The sequence below is a fragment of the Gorilla gorilla genome, chromosome 1 (genome assembly GCF_029281585.2).
Source record: "Gorilla gorilla gorilla isolate KB3781 chromosome 1, NHGRI_mGorGor1-v2.1_pri, whole genome shotgun sequence".
Lineage (NCBI taxonomy): Eukaryota > Metazoa > Chordata > Mammalia > Primates > Hominidae > Gorilla > Gorilla gorilla.
The window spans coordinates 130,350,580-130,365,510 of NC_073224.2; the positions used below are offsets into that span (position 1 = coordinate 130,350,580).

Below are 14,931 nucleotides of genomic sequence, written 5' to 3' on the forward strand. Positions count from 1 at the left end.
TTATTGGCAGTGCTGAAAACTCATCCCTTTGTGACCTCAAGTAACCCATGACACTTTGTGAACCTGCAGTTTTTTCATTTAGAAACTTGACAGATTTTCATTCTGACACAGAATGTCAGGTCTCCCAGACCCTAGAAAATACATTGACTTAAAGCCTTTGATACATCTCAAAGCAGTATCCTTACAGTGTCACTGGAAGATGGTGCGGGCTGCAGAGAGGGATGCTTTCAAATGGGATTAACCAGTCCTCCTTCCTTCACTTCCACATGAATGCTGGGCAGCCCAGGGTCAACCCACTGCACCCTCAACTCAGGCAAGTCCAGCAGCCAATCTTAGGAGACCTGGGCTACAGAACAGTCTCTCAAGTTCCAGGCTCACAAAACCTAGGTGGGGATGAAAGCTGAGAAAGCGAAGAGGTGGTTCAGGGGATCACTCCTACTTGTTCCTCTCACCTCAAACTCACCTTCTACTGCACAGCAACACTGAGGATCGCCAACCAACCCTGACCATAACCTTGATCTTGCCATGTTCTGTTAGTGGAATGCAACCCAAAATCAATGGTGTTAGGTCATCTCAACAAAATATATATCAAACCATATTCCATAAGAACTGCTCGTGGCCCTGTTCTTTTCAGTATATGGCAAAACAAAATGGAAACAACAAAATAGCATCAGGTTTACAAAACTTCCCAAGATAGATGGTCACACATGTTTTCAGGAGACCTCTATATAAATGACTTTGATCACTTGATACCTTGAAAAGAGGTCTTGTGGCACTAGAATGACATCTATAAGTGACAAGTATAAAATGTAGTGCTCAGTGACATTAAAAAACAAATCAACCCACATAGAGGAAGAGCTTTGGACGTAGGGATGTCAAACTGGTCTAGAATGTAATGAAAACCCAAGAAGGTGCCCCAGTAAGAAAGAAGAAATCAGTCTAACAATGGGATGCAGCAGCAAGAATACTGAGACAGGAAAGAAAACATTTTAAAAAAATGAATTATTCATTCACTTTCTAGTGGATACAGAAAAAACTGCAGAAGACCCGGAGGATATCAGGGCAGGCTAAAAGTTTGATATCTTACACCTGTGGAAAAGCCTTAAGCTCTGTTTTAACTGAGAGCAGGTGGGGTGACTTCATGACTACCATTAAGAAAATATAACCTGTTGGGAAACTGTTTCTGCCTTGATGATGTTGTACAGACAAGAGACAAACAGTGAGGAATATGCTTAGATGTATTGGGAAAGACACGGGTCTGTGGCATTGTCACAAGGGTACACGAATACTGAGAGTGAATGCTGAAGGAATGATCCCCATTGGTGGTGACCCTCAGGTGAGACTAGGGTGCCTGTGTTTCAGCAAAGCCTGGGCAATTGCAATGCAGGGCTCCTAAGATTCCATGACACTCCCACCTTCTAATTCTGTTATGGCAACTGCAGACGGTTACCTGGCACGCTGGCCACATTCTACCTCACTCTTATCAGAGTCTGAGCTACTGGCAGTGCTTTCAGCTCTGAGTTCAGGCACCTCGAACCTTGTTTTTGTGGTGAAGGATCCTAAAGTGCTGTGGGGAGTGATCACATTTTTCACAACAGTAAGTTAAGAATTTCAGTTACTGACATCCCTCAGTCCTGATTAAACCTATTTGATTTCACCAGTTTTTAACCCATCATGTGTTTGCCTTTCTTCTCCCCAGTCCCTGGCCCCACCTCTTCTGCCACAAACGTCAGCATGGTGGTATCAGCCGGCCCTTTGTCCAGCGAGAAGGCAGAGATGAACATTCTAGAAATCAACGAGAAATTGCGCCCCCAGCTGGCAGAGAAGAAACAGCAGTTCAGAAGCCTCCAAGAGAAATGTTTTGTAACTCAACTGGCCGGCTTCCTGGCCAACGGACAGAAGAAATACAGTAAGATCTATAGGCTCACCATCACGAAAGTGATGAATGATGTCCTGTCTTCTCTCTGAGACACTAAATGCTCTTTGCATCAAAAATAATTTCATCCTTCCTGTACTTCTAGGAAAACAGAAACGGGTATTTTAACATTTTGTTAAAGTTGGAAGACAGAGGTACCAAAGTATTTAGCAACTTTCCATGTTTGCAATCAGGTGGGGGTGGGACTAGAGTTAAACTGCCATTTATTGATTTCTGACACAGGCACAGAATGACCTGTTTTCTCCAAGAGGCTCAATCGTGTTTTCAAGAATCCTCTCTGTACCATATAAGATCCTGCAGACAAATAACATCTAGTCTGTTGTTCTAAATGTCTGAGACTAGTGAACTTTTATTCAGTTCAAGTTTCTGTTGAGGCCCAACAGGCAAAGCTCTGTTCTAGTGACTCTGAGGGAAACTTGGTGATAGTAGCCAGTACCTGCTCTGAGGGGCTTCAAGAGGAGTCTACTCCTAATAGAACCTGTGCTGTCTATAAGTGACAGCATCAAGAGCAGGGAGTAGGGGCCGTGCATGGTGGCTCACTCCTGTAATCCCAGCACTTTGGGAGGCTGAGGCGGGCAGATCATGAGGTCAGGAGTTTGAGACCAGCCTGGGCAACATGGAGAAACCCCATCTCCACTAAAAATGCAAAAAGTAGATGGGCATGGTGGCAGGTGACTGTAATCACCCCTGCCCAGGAGGCTGAGGCAGGAGAATCCTTTGAACCCAGGAGGCTGAGGTTGCAGTGAGCCAAGATTTTGCCATTGCACTCCAGCCTGGGCGACAGGGCAAGACTGGTAAAAATAATAATAAATAATAATAATAATAATGATAAATAAAAATAAGAATAAAAAGCAGAGAGTAGCTTGGTGAGAGTGAAGTCCTGCTTCCTGGGGCACAGAGTCTTGTTGCTAAAGAGGAAGAAAGATCACACCCGAGAATGTGTGGAGATAGCAGTGCAGTGTACAGAGCAGGGACCGTGGGCCTGTCTCCTGGGCTCCATCCAAGTTGCTTGTCTTGTCTGTCCCTCAGTTTCCTCACCTGTTCAGAGGGTACTACAATAATACCTACCTCTGTAAATTGCTGCAGTGAATTACATGAGCTATTTCTTGTCAATCTCCTAGAACATTTATTGGCACACAGTAAACACTATCTATTAGTTCTTCATTCTGCTGTTTCTAAATTAACACAAACTTTATTAGCATTTGGGCATATTTCCTTCATGGCCTTATGGTGTTATGTGTCACTCTTTATGCTTCAGATATGATTCTTAAAATCATAACTGAAGATATGATTTAAAAATCAAAGATTTTAAAAATCTTTCGCATACTTGTCCTTGAAATTCCCAGTAAAAGGGAAACCATCAGTCCCATAGTCCTAGGGGCCTTCCCGACTGTACAAGAAATCACTACTTCATGCCCCAGTGCAGTGTTTTAGAGGAGAGGCTGCAAGGCTTGGGAAAGTGGCCCCGCATTCAGAGTCAGACCTCAGGGACTGTGAATTCTGACTCCACTTCGTTGTGGTTGAATCATCTTGTCAACTTCCTTGATGTGCCCTTGAGGTTCTCTTTCTTCATCTCTAAATTTTGGAGGATCAGATGCCAGAAAGTCAGGAGACTGAAGAGTAAAGATGTGGAAATCCCTGTCTAGACCCTGGTACTGGGGAGAGTTTTGTCCTTGGGATGGACCTGGCTCCTGCCCTGTAGGCAATGACCACAGCAGCATGTCCAGCCTTCCACTGAGGCAGGCGTGTCTGTCTTTTCTCAGAATATGAAGAGTGCGAAGACCTCATAAAATCTATGCTGAGGAATGAGCGACGACAGTTCAAGGAGGAGAAGCTTGCGGAGCAGCTCAAGCAAGCTGAGGAGCTCAGGTGAGGCGACCCCATGGGGGCAGGCAGGGGGGCAGGTGTGTAAATCTCTGAAGTACAACAGCTCGGTGGGGAGAAGTAAGAACGAAGCTGGGCCAGGGGAAGGGCAGGAATTGCCATGGCAGGCTCGCAACCCACAAGTATTTATCAAGCAGAGAAGAGGTATAATACAAATGTATGGGTTGCAGTTGTTTCTCAGAGCCTTGTTTTCTCTTTTTCAAACAAGTAATTGTTGATGTGAAATTTACATAACACAAAATTAACCAAAGGAGTGTGAACCACACAGCAGCATTCAGTATACTCAAAATGGTGTGCCGTCACCACCCCACTTACCCTTAGTGAGAATCACCTCCTGACTGACTGCGGCTTCTCATTCTTTCACTCAATCAATGTTGCCTTCTCGACCCTGTCATTCTTTTCTTCTTTCGTCTTTTCAATTCGCCCCATCTGCATCTGGCCTCATTTCTGTACATGGCTTTGTATCTAGTGGCTGCAAGATGCACTATGTGTATTTTCACATGGAAATGTCCATGGCCAGAGTGAGGAACTGAAAGGATGTCTTTTTGAAACGGAATTAGGAAGACACCTACTTTTGTTTACAGAAGGGAAAGATGAATGGAACATCATCGAGGATCTTGCAGGAGCCCTCTCTGATACAGAGGAAGCCTGTAAACCATTTTCTATTCTTTCTCTTGGCGTTCCTTTCAACATGTGCTGACCTTCTGCTTGAAGGTCTCCTTGAGGACATTGTCTCAGAAGTCTCTGTTGCAATATTTGAACGGATCACTCAACCCTTTCTACTCTTAAATTTTCTCTACCGTCTCACCTTAGGCAATATAAAGTCCTGGTTCACTCTCAGGAACGAGAGCTGACCCAGTTAAAGGAGAAGTTACGGGAAGGGAGAGATGCCTCCCGCTCATTGAATGAGCATCTCCAGGCCCTCCTCACTCCGGATGAGCCGGACAAGTCCCAGGGGCAGGACCTCCAAGAACAGCTGGCTGAGGGGTGTAGACTGGCCCAGCAACTTGTCCAAAAGCTCAGCCCAGGTAAGGTGGCCATAGGCCCTGATGACCCAAAACCCCAGGCTTATGAGAGGCTCCAGACCTCCATACTTTCCCAATGACGGTTGTATCAATGGTGTTTTATTCTGCTACACATATGTGGCCATGACATGACCAGGACTTCCTGGGTAAGAACGGAGATGGGAAACCCATGGGTTTGGAGGTCACAGTATTGCAAGTGTCCCTCCTCCCTTGATGGAAGGTGGTCTTTGGAGCAAGAGGCAGCATCTATCTAGTTTTAAAGGACAGGAAGGAGGCTGTGATGGGAGGGCGCTTGTTGGAGTGAAAAGAGCTCTGGGCTAAGAATGAAGGTTCCCAGGCTGTCTTTTGGGCAATGTTCTTAGTAAGTGTCGGTGAGTGAGTGATTTATCTTTCCAGAGTTTCTCTCTCTCCATCTGCAAAGGCAGACAAATTGTCTCTTGCAAGGGTCTGAAGCATCCAAATATGGGAACACTTACGAATGCTTTTCAAAATGAGATGAAGCCCCTCTCCATGTGGTGTTGGAGAAGGCACTTGATGTGGGGGCATTTGGTGGTAGGAAGTGCTTCAGACTGGAGCACTCCCCATGGATAGAATGTCCCTGAATAACACAGCAGAAGCCACATGGAGGGCCTGTGCAGTCTCATGACGCATAGGGGACTGTGGGACAAGTTTGTCCTCTCCTAAGAGAAAGAATGAGGTTTGAAATGCGAACTGTGACAAGACACCAAGCCTGTTCCTGGGAATCAGATCTGTGGCAGGATGGGGGAGACAGCTGCCAAAGTCCAGAGAGAGGCTGCACAAGCCTCCAGTGATATGGGAAACAAAAGGTCTTTTCAGTATTTGGCCACATCTTGATGGTGGCCCTCCACATCAGAAATGCATTGCCCGATGGATCAGGAAACCATGCCAGGGCATTTTGTGAAAGATAAAACATGAGAGTTTTCAGTACAATGCTGAACCATACGTAGATGTTCATGTCTCTGTGCACGTTGGGCTGACTGACTGTGCTTGTGGAATGTGAAGTGGGAAATATCTGAACGAACATTTTGTATTTATAGAAAATGACGAAGATGAGGATGAAGATGTTCAAGTTGAGGAGGCTGAGAAGGTGCAGAAATCATCTCCCCCCAGGTAACACTGAATACTCAGGAGCAAGTAATGGGTGGTAACATATGAAAATGTCTAGGAGGCACACCCTCTCTGGCATCTATGGTGGGCCAAAAGCCCGCATCCCCTTGGCCACAGTATGTGAAATTGAACCCAGCTTAGACACAGGGTGCGGCAGCTGTCGTGTTTCTCTATGTGTGCCAAGTGTCATGTCTGTACCATACAGGGATAGCTGAGTCTTCATCCTCCTCAGCTCCTATCTGTCCAGTGCACTGAACACCAGCTGCTCTCTTCCTCTCTGGCTCCCATGGCAGCCATGCTCTGTTGCAGAGAGAAGAGGATTGCCTGTTCCCTCTTTAAGGGAACCTCCATTTTGCTTTCTGGGACCACTCTCTTAATGCCGCCTGTCAAAACCAGCTGGGACTCCCTGGGGTCCAATCCCTCTGTGTTTAATCTTCTGTCATCTCTGTCCCACCTGGCTCATCAGGGAGGTGCAGAAGGCTGAAGAGAGCAAAGTCCCTGAGGACTCACTGGAGGAATGTGCCATCACTTGTTCAAATAGCCACGGCCCTTGTGACTCCAACCAGCCTCACAAGAACATCAAAATCACATTTGAGGAAGACGAAGTCAACTCAACTCTGGTTGTAGACAGAGAATCCTCTCATGATGAATGTCAGGATGCTCTAAACATTCTCCCAGGTAGCCTCTATTTTCCTTGCGTCTCATACCTCTGTCTAGGCTATGGAAGATCAATTCTGAGGACAGGCTGTATATACACATATTGTTATTGTTTTAGTCAGAAACTAGGATGGAGCTAGGTGCTGTGACTCACACATATAATCACAGCACTTTGGAAGGCCCAAGTGGGAGGATGACTTGAGTTCAGGAGTTGAAGACCAGCCTGGACAATATGGTGAAACCCATCTTTACAAAGAATACAAAAAATTAGGCAGGCATGGTGCTGCATGCCTATAGTCCCAACTGCTCAGGAGACTTAGGTGGGAGGATCGGCTGAGATGTTCCTCCCACCCTCGTTCACTCCTCGCAGGCTAGACTCTCTCCTTTTCATTGGCTTGTCTTAGCTATTAATAAGAAGTCTCGGCCTGGCGCGGTGGCTCACACATGTAATCCCAGCACTTTGGGAGGCCGGGGCGGGTGGATCACGAGGTCAGGAGATCGAGACCATCCTGGCTAACACGGTGAAGCCCCGTCTTTACTGAAAATACAAAAAAAATAAAATAAAATTAGCTGGGCACGGTGGTGGGCGCCTGTAGTCCCAGCTACTCGGGAGGCTGAGGCAGGAGAATGGCATGAACCCAGGAACCGGAGCTTGCAGTGAGCCGAGATTGTGCCACTGCACTCCAGCCTGGGAGACAGAGCGAGACTCCATCTCAAAAAAAAAAAAAAAAAAAAAGTCTCTGACCAGGGGCGCTGGCTCACATCTTAATCCCAGCACTTTGGGAGGCTGAGGTAGGCGGAACACCTGAGGTCAGGAGTTCGAAACCAGCCTGTCCAAGATGGCGAAACCCCATCTCTACTAAAAATACAAAAATTAGCTGGCATGTTACTTGGCGCTTGTAATCCCAGATGCTTGGCAGGCTGAGGGATGAGAATCGCTTGAACCCGGGAGGCAGAGGTGGCAGTGAGCTGAGATTGTGCCTCTGCACTGCAGCCTGCGTGACAGAGTGAGACTCCGTCTCAAACAAAAAACAAAAAAACAAAAAAAGAAAAAAATTTAAAAAGCAAAATGAAATCTTTTGTGCTACACAGAAACATTGGCCACTCATGGGGTAAAAATCTCAGGGCCAAGCCTTGCTTTATAGAAACGTATAAGCAAGAAAAGTGTAGAAGTGTTTATATCTTGGTTTCAAGGTGACTGCATAGCTAAGACAAGTTGACTTAAAGGAGATCAAGACTGGAGATGACAAGAGTGAAACCAGGGAAACAACATCTTCAAATAAGTAGACAAGGCTGCCAGTGACATCCCTCAGTCCTGATTAAGCCTATTTGATTTCACCAGTTTTTAACTCATCATGTGTTTGCCTTTCTTCTCCCCAGTCCCTGGCCCCACCTCTTCTGCCACAAACGTCAGCATGGTGGTATCAGCCGGCCCTTTGTCCAGCGAGAAGGCAGAGATGAACATTCTAGAAATCAATGAGAAATTGCGCCCCCAGCTGGCAGAGAAGAAACAGCAGTTCAGAAGCCTCCAAGAGAAATGTTTTGTAACTCAACTGGCCGGCTGCCTGGCCAACGGACAGAAGAAATACAGTAAGATCTATAGGCTCACCATCACGAAAGTGATGAATGATGTCCTGTCTTCTCTCTGAGACACTAAATGCTCTCTCCATCAAAAATAATTTCATCCTTCCTGTACTTCTAGGAAAACAGAAACGGGTATTTTAACATTTTGTTAAAGTTGGAAGACAGAGGTACCAAAGTATTTAGCAACTTTCCATGTTTGCAATCAGGTGGGGGTGGGACTAGAGTTAAACTGCCATTTATTGATTTCTGACACAGGCACAGAATGACCTGTTTTCTCCAAGAGGCTCAATCGTGTTTTCCAGAATCCTCTCTGTACCATATAAGATCCTGCAGACAAATAACATCTAGTCTGTTGTTCTAAATGTCTGAGACTAGTGAACTTTTATGCAGTTCAAGTTTCTGTTGAGGCCCAACAGGCAAAGCTCTGTTCTAGTGACTCTGAGGGAAACTTGGTGGTAGTAGCCAGTACCTGCTCTGAGGGGCTTCAAGAGGAGTCTACTCCTAATAGAACCTGTGCTGTCTATAAGTGACAGCATCAAGAGCAGGGAGTAGGGGCCGTGCATGGTGGCTCACTCCTGTAATCCCAGCACTTTGGGAGGCTGAGGCGGGCAGATCATGAGGTCAGGAGTTTGAGACCAGCCTGGGCAACATGGAGAAACCCCATCTCCACTAAAAATACAAAAAGTAGATGGGCGTGGTGGCAGGTGACTGTAATCACCCCTGCCCAGCAGGCTGAGGCAGGAGAATCCTTTGAACCCAGGAGGCTGAGGTTGCAGTGAGCCAAGATTTTGCCATTGCACTCCAGCCTGGGCGACAGGGCGAGACTGGTAAAAATAATAATAATAATAATGATAAATAAAAATAAGAATAAAAAGCAGAGAGTAGCTTGGTGAGAGTGAAGTCCTGCTTCCTGGGGCACAGAGTCTTGTTGCTAAAGAGGAAGAAAGATCGCACCCGAGAATGTGTGGAGATAGCAGTGCAGTGTACAGAGCAGGGACCGTGGGCCTGTCTCCTGGGCTCCATCCAAGTTGCTTGTCTTGTCTGTCTCTCAGTTTCCTCACCTGTTCAGAGGGTACTACAATAATACCTACCTCTGTAAATTGCTGCAGTGAATTACATGAGCTATTTCTTGTCAATCTCCTAGAACATTTATTGGCACACAGTAAACACTATCTATTAGTTCTTCATTCTGCTGTTTCTAAATTAACACACACTTTATTAGCATTTGGGCATATTTCCTTCATGGCCTTATGGTGTTATGTGTCACTCTTTATGCTTCAGATATGATTGTTAAAATCATAACTGAAGATATGATTTAAAAATCAAAGATTTTAAAAATCTTTCGCATACTTGTCCTTGAAATTCCCAGTAAAAGGGAAACCATCAGTCCCATAGTCCTAGGGGCCTTCCCGACTGTACAAGAAATCACTACTTCATGCCCCAGTGCAGTGTTTTAGAGGAGAGGCTGCAAGGCTTGGGAAAGTGGCCCCGCATTCAGAGTCAGACCTCAGGGACTGTGAATTCTGACTCCACTTCGTTGTGGTTGAATCATCTTGTCAACTTCCTTGATGTGCCCTTGAGGTTCTCTTTCTTCATCTCTAAATTTTGGAGGATCAGATGCCAGAAAGTCAGGAGACTGAAGAGTAAAGATGTGGAAATCCCTGTCTAGACCCTGGTACTGGGGAGAGTTTTGTCCTTGGGATGGACCTGGCTCCTGTCCTGTAGGCAATGACCACAGCAGCATGTCCAGCCTTCCACTGAGGCAGGCGTGTCTGTCTTTTCTCAGAATACGAAGAGTGCGAAGACCTCATAAAATCTATGCTGAGGAATGAGCGACGACAGTTCAAGGAGGAGAAGCTTGCGGAGCAGCTCAAGCAAGCTGAGGAGCTCAGGTGAGGGGACCCCATGGGGGCAGGCAGGGGGGCAGGTGTGTAAATCTCTGAAGTACAACAGCTCGGTGGGGAGAAGTAAGAACGAAGCTGGGCCAGGGGAAGGGCAGGAATTGCCATGGCAGGCTCGCAACACACAAGTATTTATCAAGCAGAGAAGAGGTATAATACAAATGTATGGGTTGCAGTTGTTTCTCAGAGCTTTGTTTTCTCTTTTTCAAACAAGTAATTGTTGATGTGAAATTTACATAACACAAAATTAACCGAAGGAGTGTGAACCACACAGCAGCATTCAGTATACTCAAAATGGTGTGCCGTCACCACCCCACTTACCCTTAGTGAGAATCACCTCCTGACTGACTGCGGCTTCTCATTCTTTCACTCAATCAATGTTGCCTTCTCGACCCTGTCATTCTTTTCTTCTTTCGTCTTTTCAATTCGCCCCATCTGCATCTGGCCTCATTTCTGTACATGGCTTTGTATCTAGTGGCCGCAAGATGCACTATGTGTATTTTCACATGGAAATGTCCATGGCCAGAGTGAGGAACTGAAAGGATGTCTTTTTGAAATGGAATTAGGAAGACACCTACTTTTGTTTACAGAAGGGAAAGATGAATGGAACATCATCGAGGATCTTGCAGGAGCCCTCTCTGATACAGAGGAAGCCTGTAAACCATTTTCTATTCTTTCTCTTGGCCACAGACGTTCCTTTCAACATGTGCTGACCTTCTGCTTGAAGGTCTCCTTGAGGACATTGTCTCAGAAGTCTCTGTTGCAATATTTGAACGGATCACTCAACCCTTTCTACTCTTAAATTTTCTCTACCGTCTCACCTTAGGCAATATAAAGTCCTGGTTCACTCTCAGGAACGAGAGCTGACCCAGTTAAAGGAGAAGTTACGGGAAGGGAGAGATGCCTCCCGCTCATTGAATGAGCATCTCCAGGCCCTCCTCACTCCGGATGAGCCGGACAAGTCCCAGGGGCAGGACCTCCAAGAACAGCTGGCTGAGGGGTGTAGACTGGCACAGCAACTTGTCCAAAAGCTCAGCCCAGGTAAGGTGGCCATAGGCCCTGATGACCCAAAACCCCAGGCTTATGAGAGGCTCCAGACCTCCATACTTTCCCAATGACGGTTGTATCCATGGTGTTTTTTTCCACTAAGCTTATGTGGCCATGACATGACCAGGACTTCCTGGGTAAGAACGGAGATGGGAAACCCATGGGGTTGGAGGTCACAGTATTGGAAGTGTCCCTCCTCCCTTGATGGAAGGTGGTCTTTGGAGTAAGAGGCAGCATCTGTCTAGTTTTAAAGGACAGGAAGGAGGCTGCGATGGGAGCAGGCTTGTTAGAGTGAAAAGAGCTCTGGACTAAGAATGAAGGTTCCCAGGCTGTCTTTCGGCAATGTTCTTAGTAACTGTCAGAGAGTGAATGACTTGTCCTTCCTGAGTTTCTCTCTCTCCGTGGCAGACAAATTGTCTCTTGCAAGGTTCTGAAGCATTCAAATGTGGGAACACTTACAACTGCTTTCCAAAATGAGATGAAGCCCCTCGCCGTGTGATGTTGGAGAAGGCACTTGATGTGGGGGCATTTGGTGGTAGGAAGTGCTTCAGACTGGAGCACTCCCCATGGATAGAATGTCCCTGAATAACACAGCAGAAGCCACTTGGAGGCTTGAAATTTTCTGATGGATAGAGGACTGTGGGACAAGTTTGTCTGCTTCTAAGAGAAAGAATTAGGTTTGAAATGCAAACTGTGACAGGACACCAAGCCTGTGCCTGGGAATCAGATCTGGCACGATTGGGGAGACAGCTGCCAACGTCCAGAGAGAGGCTGCACAAGCCTCCAGTGATACGGGAAGCAAAAGGTCTTTTCAATATTTGGCCACATCTTGATGGTGGCCCTCCACATCAGAAATGCATTGCCTGATGGATCAGGAAACCATGCCAGGGCATTCTGTTAAAGATAAAACATGAGAGTTTTCAGTTGAACGGTGACCCATGTCTAGCTGTTCATGTCTTTGTTGCACATTGGGCTGACTGTGCTTGCAGACTGTGAAGTGGGAAATATCTGAATGAACACTTCTGTATTTACAGAAAATGACAACGATGACGATGAAGATGTTCAAGTTGAGGTGGCTGAGAAAGTGCAGGAATCGTCTGCCCCCAGGTAACACTGAATTCTCAGGAACAATTAATGGATGGTAACATATGAGGAATATCTAGGAGGCACACCCTCTCTGGCATCTATGATGGGCCAAAAACCCGCATCCGCTTGGCCACAGTATGTGAAATATAACCCAGGTTAGACACAGGGTGCGGCAGCTGTCATGTTTCTCTATGTGTGCCGAGTGTCATGTCTGCACCGTACAGGGATAGCTGAGTCTTCATCCTCCTCAGCTCCTATCTGTCCAGTGCACTGAACACCAGCTGCTCTCTTCCTCTCTGTTTCCCATGGCAGCCATGCTCTGTTTCAGAGAGAACAGGATTGCATGTTCCCTCTTTAAGGGAACCTCCATTTTGCTTTCTGGGACCACTCACTTAATGCCGCCTGTCAAAACCAGCTAGGACTCCCTGGGGTCCAATCCCTCTGTGTTTAATCTTCTGTCATCTCTGTCCCACCTGGCTCATCAGGGAGATGCAGAAGGCTGAAGAAAAGGAAGTCCCTGAGGACTCACTGGAGGAATGTGCCATCACTTGTTCAAATAGCCATGGCCCTTTTGACTCCAACCAGCCACATAGGAAAACCAAAATCACATTTGAGGAAGACAAAGTCGACTCAACTCTCATTGGCTCATCCTCTCATGTTGAATGGGAGGATGCTGTACACATTATTCCAGGTAGCCTCTGTTTTCCTTGTGTCTCATACCTCTCTCTAGGCTGAGGAAGATAAACTCTGAAGACAGGCTCTATAAACACAAATTCATTTGAATAAAAACTATGATGTGTTTCTAAACAGATATCGGGGAGTTTTTTTGTCCTTCTTAGCTAATGTCATGCCTTTGTCTGCCAGTCCCCAGTATCAAGTTACTCAACCCCAGGCAAGTGTGACAATCTCATAGTCACCTGAGTGCAGGAGGTGCACAGGCAGTATCTGTCAGGCCTCCTAGCTTCGATTCAGTATCTCTTGTCATCTGTGATTAAGTCATCTGTCCCTGAACAATGTCCATGGAGTTTCTATGCCTGTTTAAGGAAGCTGGCAGCCTTGCCTTTGTATTTGGAAATATTGTTCCCCAGGCTTCACTGTTCTCAGCTTTCATCTGGATCTCCTTTAAGTCAGCTTGCTTAGCTGCACAGTCACCCTGAAATCAGGACGGAAACTTCTTCTTTACTTTGGTGATATATTTCCATAAAGCAAGGCTGGACTCTGGTTTTCCACCCTGTCAATGCAATGGCTGATCCAATGTTTCTTTGTAGCATCGTGGATATATATATATATTTTTTTTTGCGATGGAGTCTTGCTCTGTCACCCAGGCTGGAGTGCAGTGGCACCATCTTGGCTTGGTGCAACCTCTGCCTCCCAGATTCAAGTGATTCTCCTGCCTCAGCCTCCTGAGTTGCTGGGACCACAGGTGCACAACATCACATCTGGCTAATTTTTGTATTTTTAGTAGAGACAGGGTTTCCCCATATTGGCCAGGGTAGTCCTGAACTCATGTCCTCAAATGATTCACCTGTCTTGGCCTCCCAAATCACAGATTCTTTTTAAAGCAAGAGTTGTTCAAATTTATCTATCAGTCGTGTTTCATGTATAGATGCCTGTAAACATTTAATGTCCATGTTACCTGGTGATATAAGTCCGTATTGCAGCAACACTCTTAGAAAATTGTTTGACCAATTTTTGGAGATTTTTTTGGGGGAAAAATTTTGTTTAACTTTGACTCAGGCAGGGAATATGGCATTATGGTCTACACGTAGAGGGAGATTTTGGCCTGTGGGTCTGGAAAGCACGGTCATCTAATTCTCACCAAAGTTAATCTAGGACACCCTAGAATATTCCTGTCAGAATCCTTATTCTTGCACTGAGAATAGTTATGTCCTTGTGCTATGACTGGACAGTGATTTGTTCATATGTGAAGTATGAATTGCTTAATGTGACCTGCTTCTCTGAATTTATTTACAGAAAATGAAAGTGATGATGAGGAAGAGGAAGAAAAAAGGCCAGTGTCTCCCAGGTAATGTTGTGGAATTGTTGGCTGTTAATTCAGTAGTGACATCTGGAGATTGTAGATTTAGGGAAAATGAGGAAGTGATGAATAGAACTATTTCTTCCATTCACCCAGCTACAAATTGTGCTGATTTACAATGTTGTATGTTATTTGTGGCACTTGTATTGGTTTTAATTTCATAGTCCTCTCAAGATAGGAACTTGCCATCAGATGAGCCAGGTGAACTAGCCAAACAGGGTTTTCTTGTTGATCTTTTCAAAAAACCAGCCCTGGATTCATTGATTTTTTGAAGGGTTTTTTGTGTCTCTATCTCCTTTAGTTCTGCTCTGATCTTAGTTACTTCTTGTCTTCTGCTAGCTTTTGAATTTGTTTGCTTTGCTTCTCTAGTTATTTTAATTGTGATGTTAGGGTGTTAATTTTAGATCTTTTCTGCTTTCTCTTGTGGGCATTTAGTGCTATAATTTTCCCTCTACACATTGCTTTAAATGTGTCCCAGAGATTCTGGTATGTTGTGTCTTTGTTCTCATTGGTTTCAAAGAACATCTTTATTTCTGCCTTCATTTTGTTATTTTCCTAGTAGTCATTCAGGAGCAGGTTGTTCAGTTTCCATGTAGTTGTGCGGTTTTGAGTGAGTTTCTTAATCCTGAGTTCTAATTTGATTGC

The 14,931-nt window shown here is 45.5% G+C and overlaps 2 protein-coding genes across 11 annotated transcripts in view; one reads left to right on the forward strand and one right to left on the reverse strand.

The window, feature by feature from the left end:
- The window catches only part of GSTM2 (glutathione S-transferase mu 2), a 1,178,915-nt gene that overhangs the window by 1,115,848 nt on the left and 48,136 nt on the right, over positions 1–14,931 (reverse strand). The gene's annotated exons all lie outside the window — the stretch shown is intronic.
- Positions 1–14,931, forward strand: part of LOC101135585 (neuroblastoma breakpoint family member 15) — a 48,230-nt gene that overhangs the window by 21,722 nt on the left and 11,577 nt on the right. For all 10 annotated transcript variants that reach the window (XM_063701412.1, XM_063701461.1, XM_055354162.2 and 7 more), the window contains 11 exons: positions 1,700–1,909; positions 3,700–3,805; positions 4,634–4,848; positions 5,904–5,976; positions 6,440–6,651; positions 8,011–8,220; positions 10,001–10,106; positions 10,942–11,156; positions 12,197–12,269; positions 12,734–12,939; positions 14,223–14,274. In XM_063701412.1, coding sequence (XP_063557482.1) covers positions 1,700–1,909; positions 3,700–3,805; positions 4,634–4,848; positions 5,904–5,976; positions 6,440–6,651; positions 8,011–8,220; positions 10,001–10,106; positions 10,942–11,156; positions 12,197–12,269; positions 12,734–12,939; positions 14,223–14,274 — 1,678 coding nt within the window. The remainder of the gene's footprint in view (positions 1–1,699; positions 1,910–3,699; positions 3,806–4,633; positions 4,849–5,903; positions 5,977–6,439; positions 6,652–8,010; positions 8,221–10,000; positions 10,107–10,941; positions 11,157–12,196; positions 12,270–12,733; positions 12,940–14,222; positions 14,275–14,931) is intronic.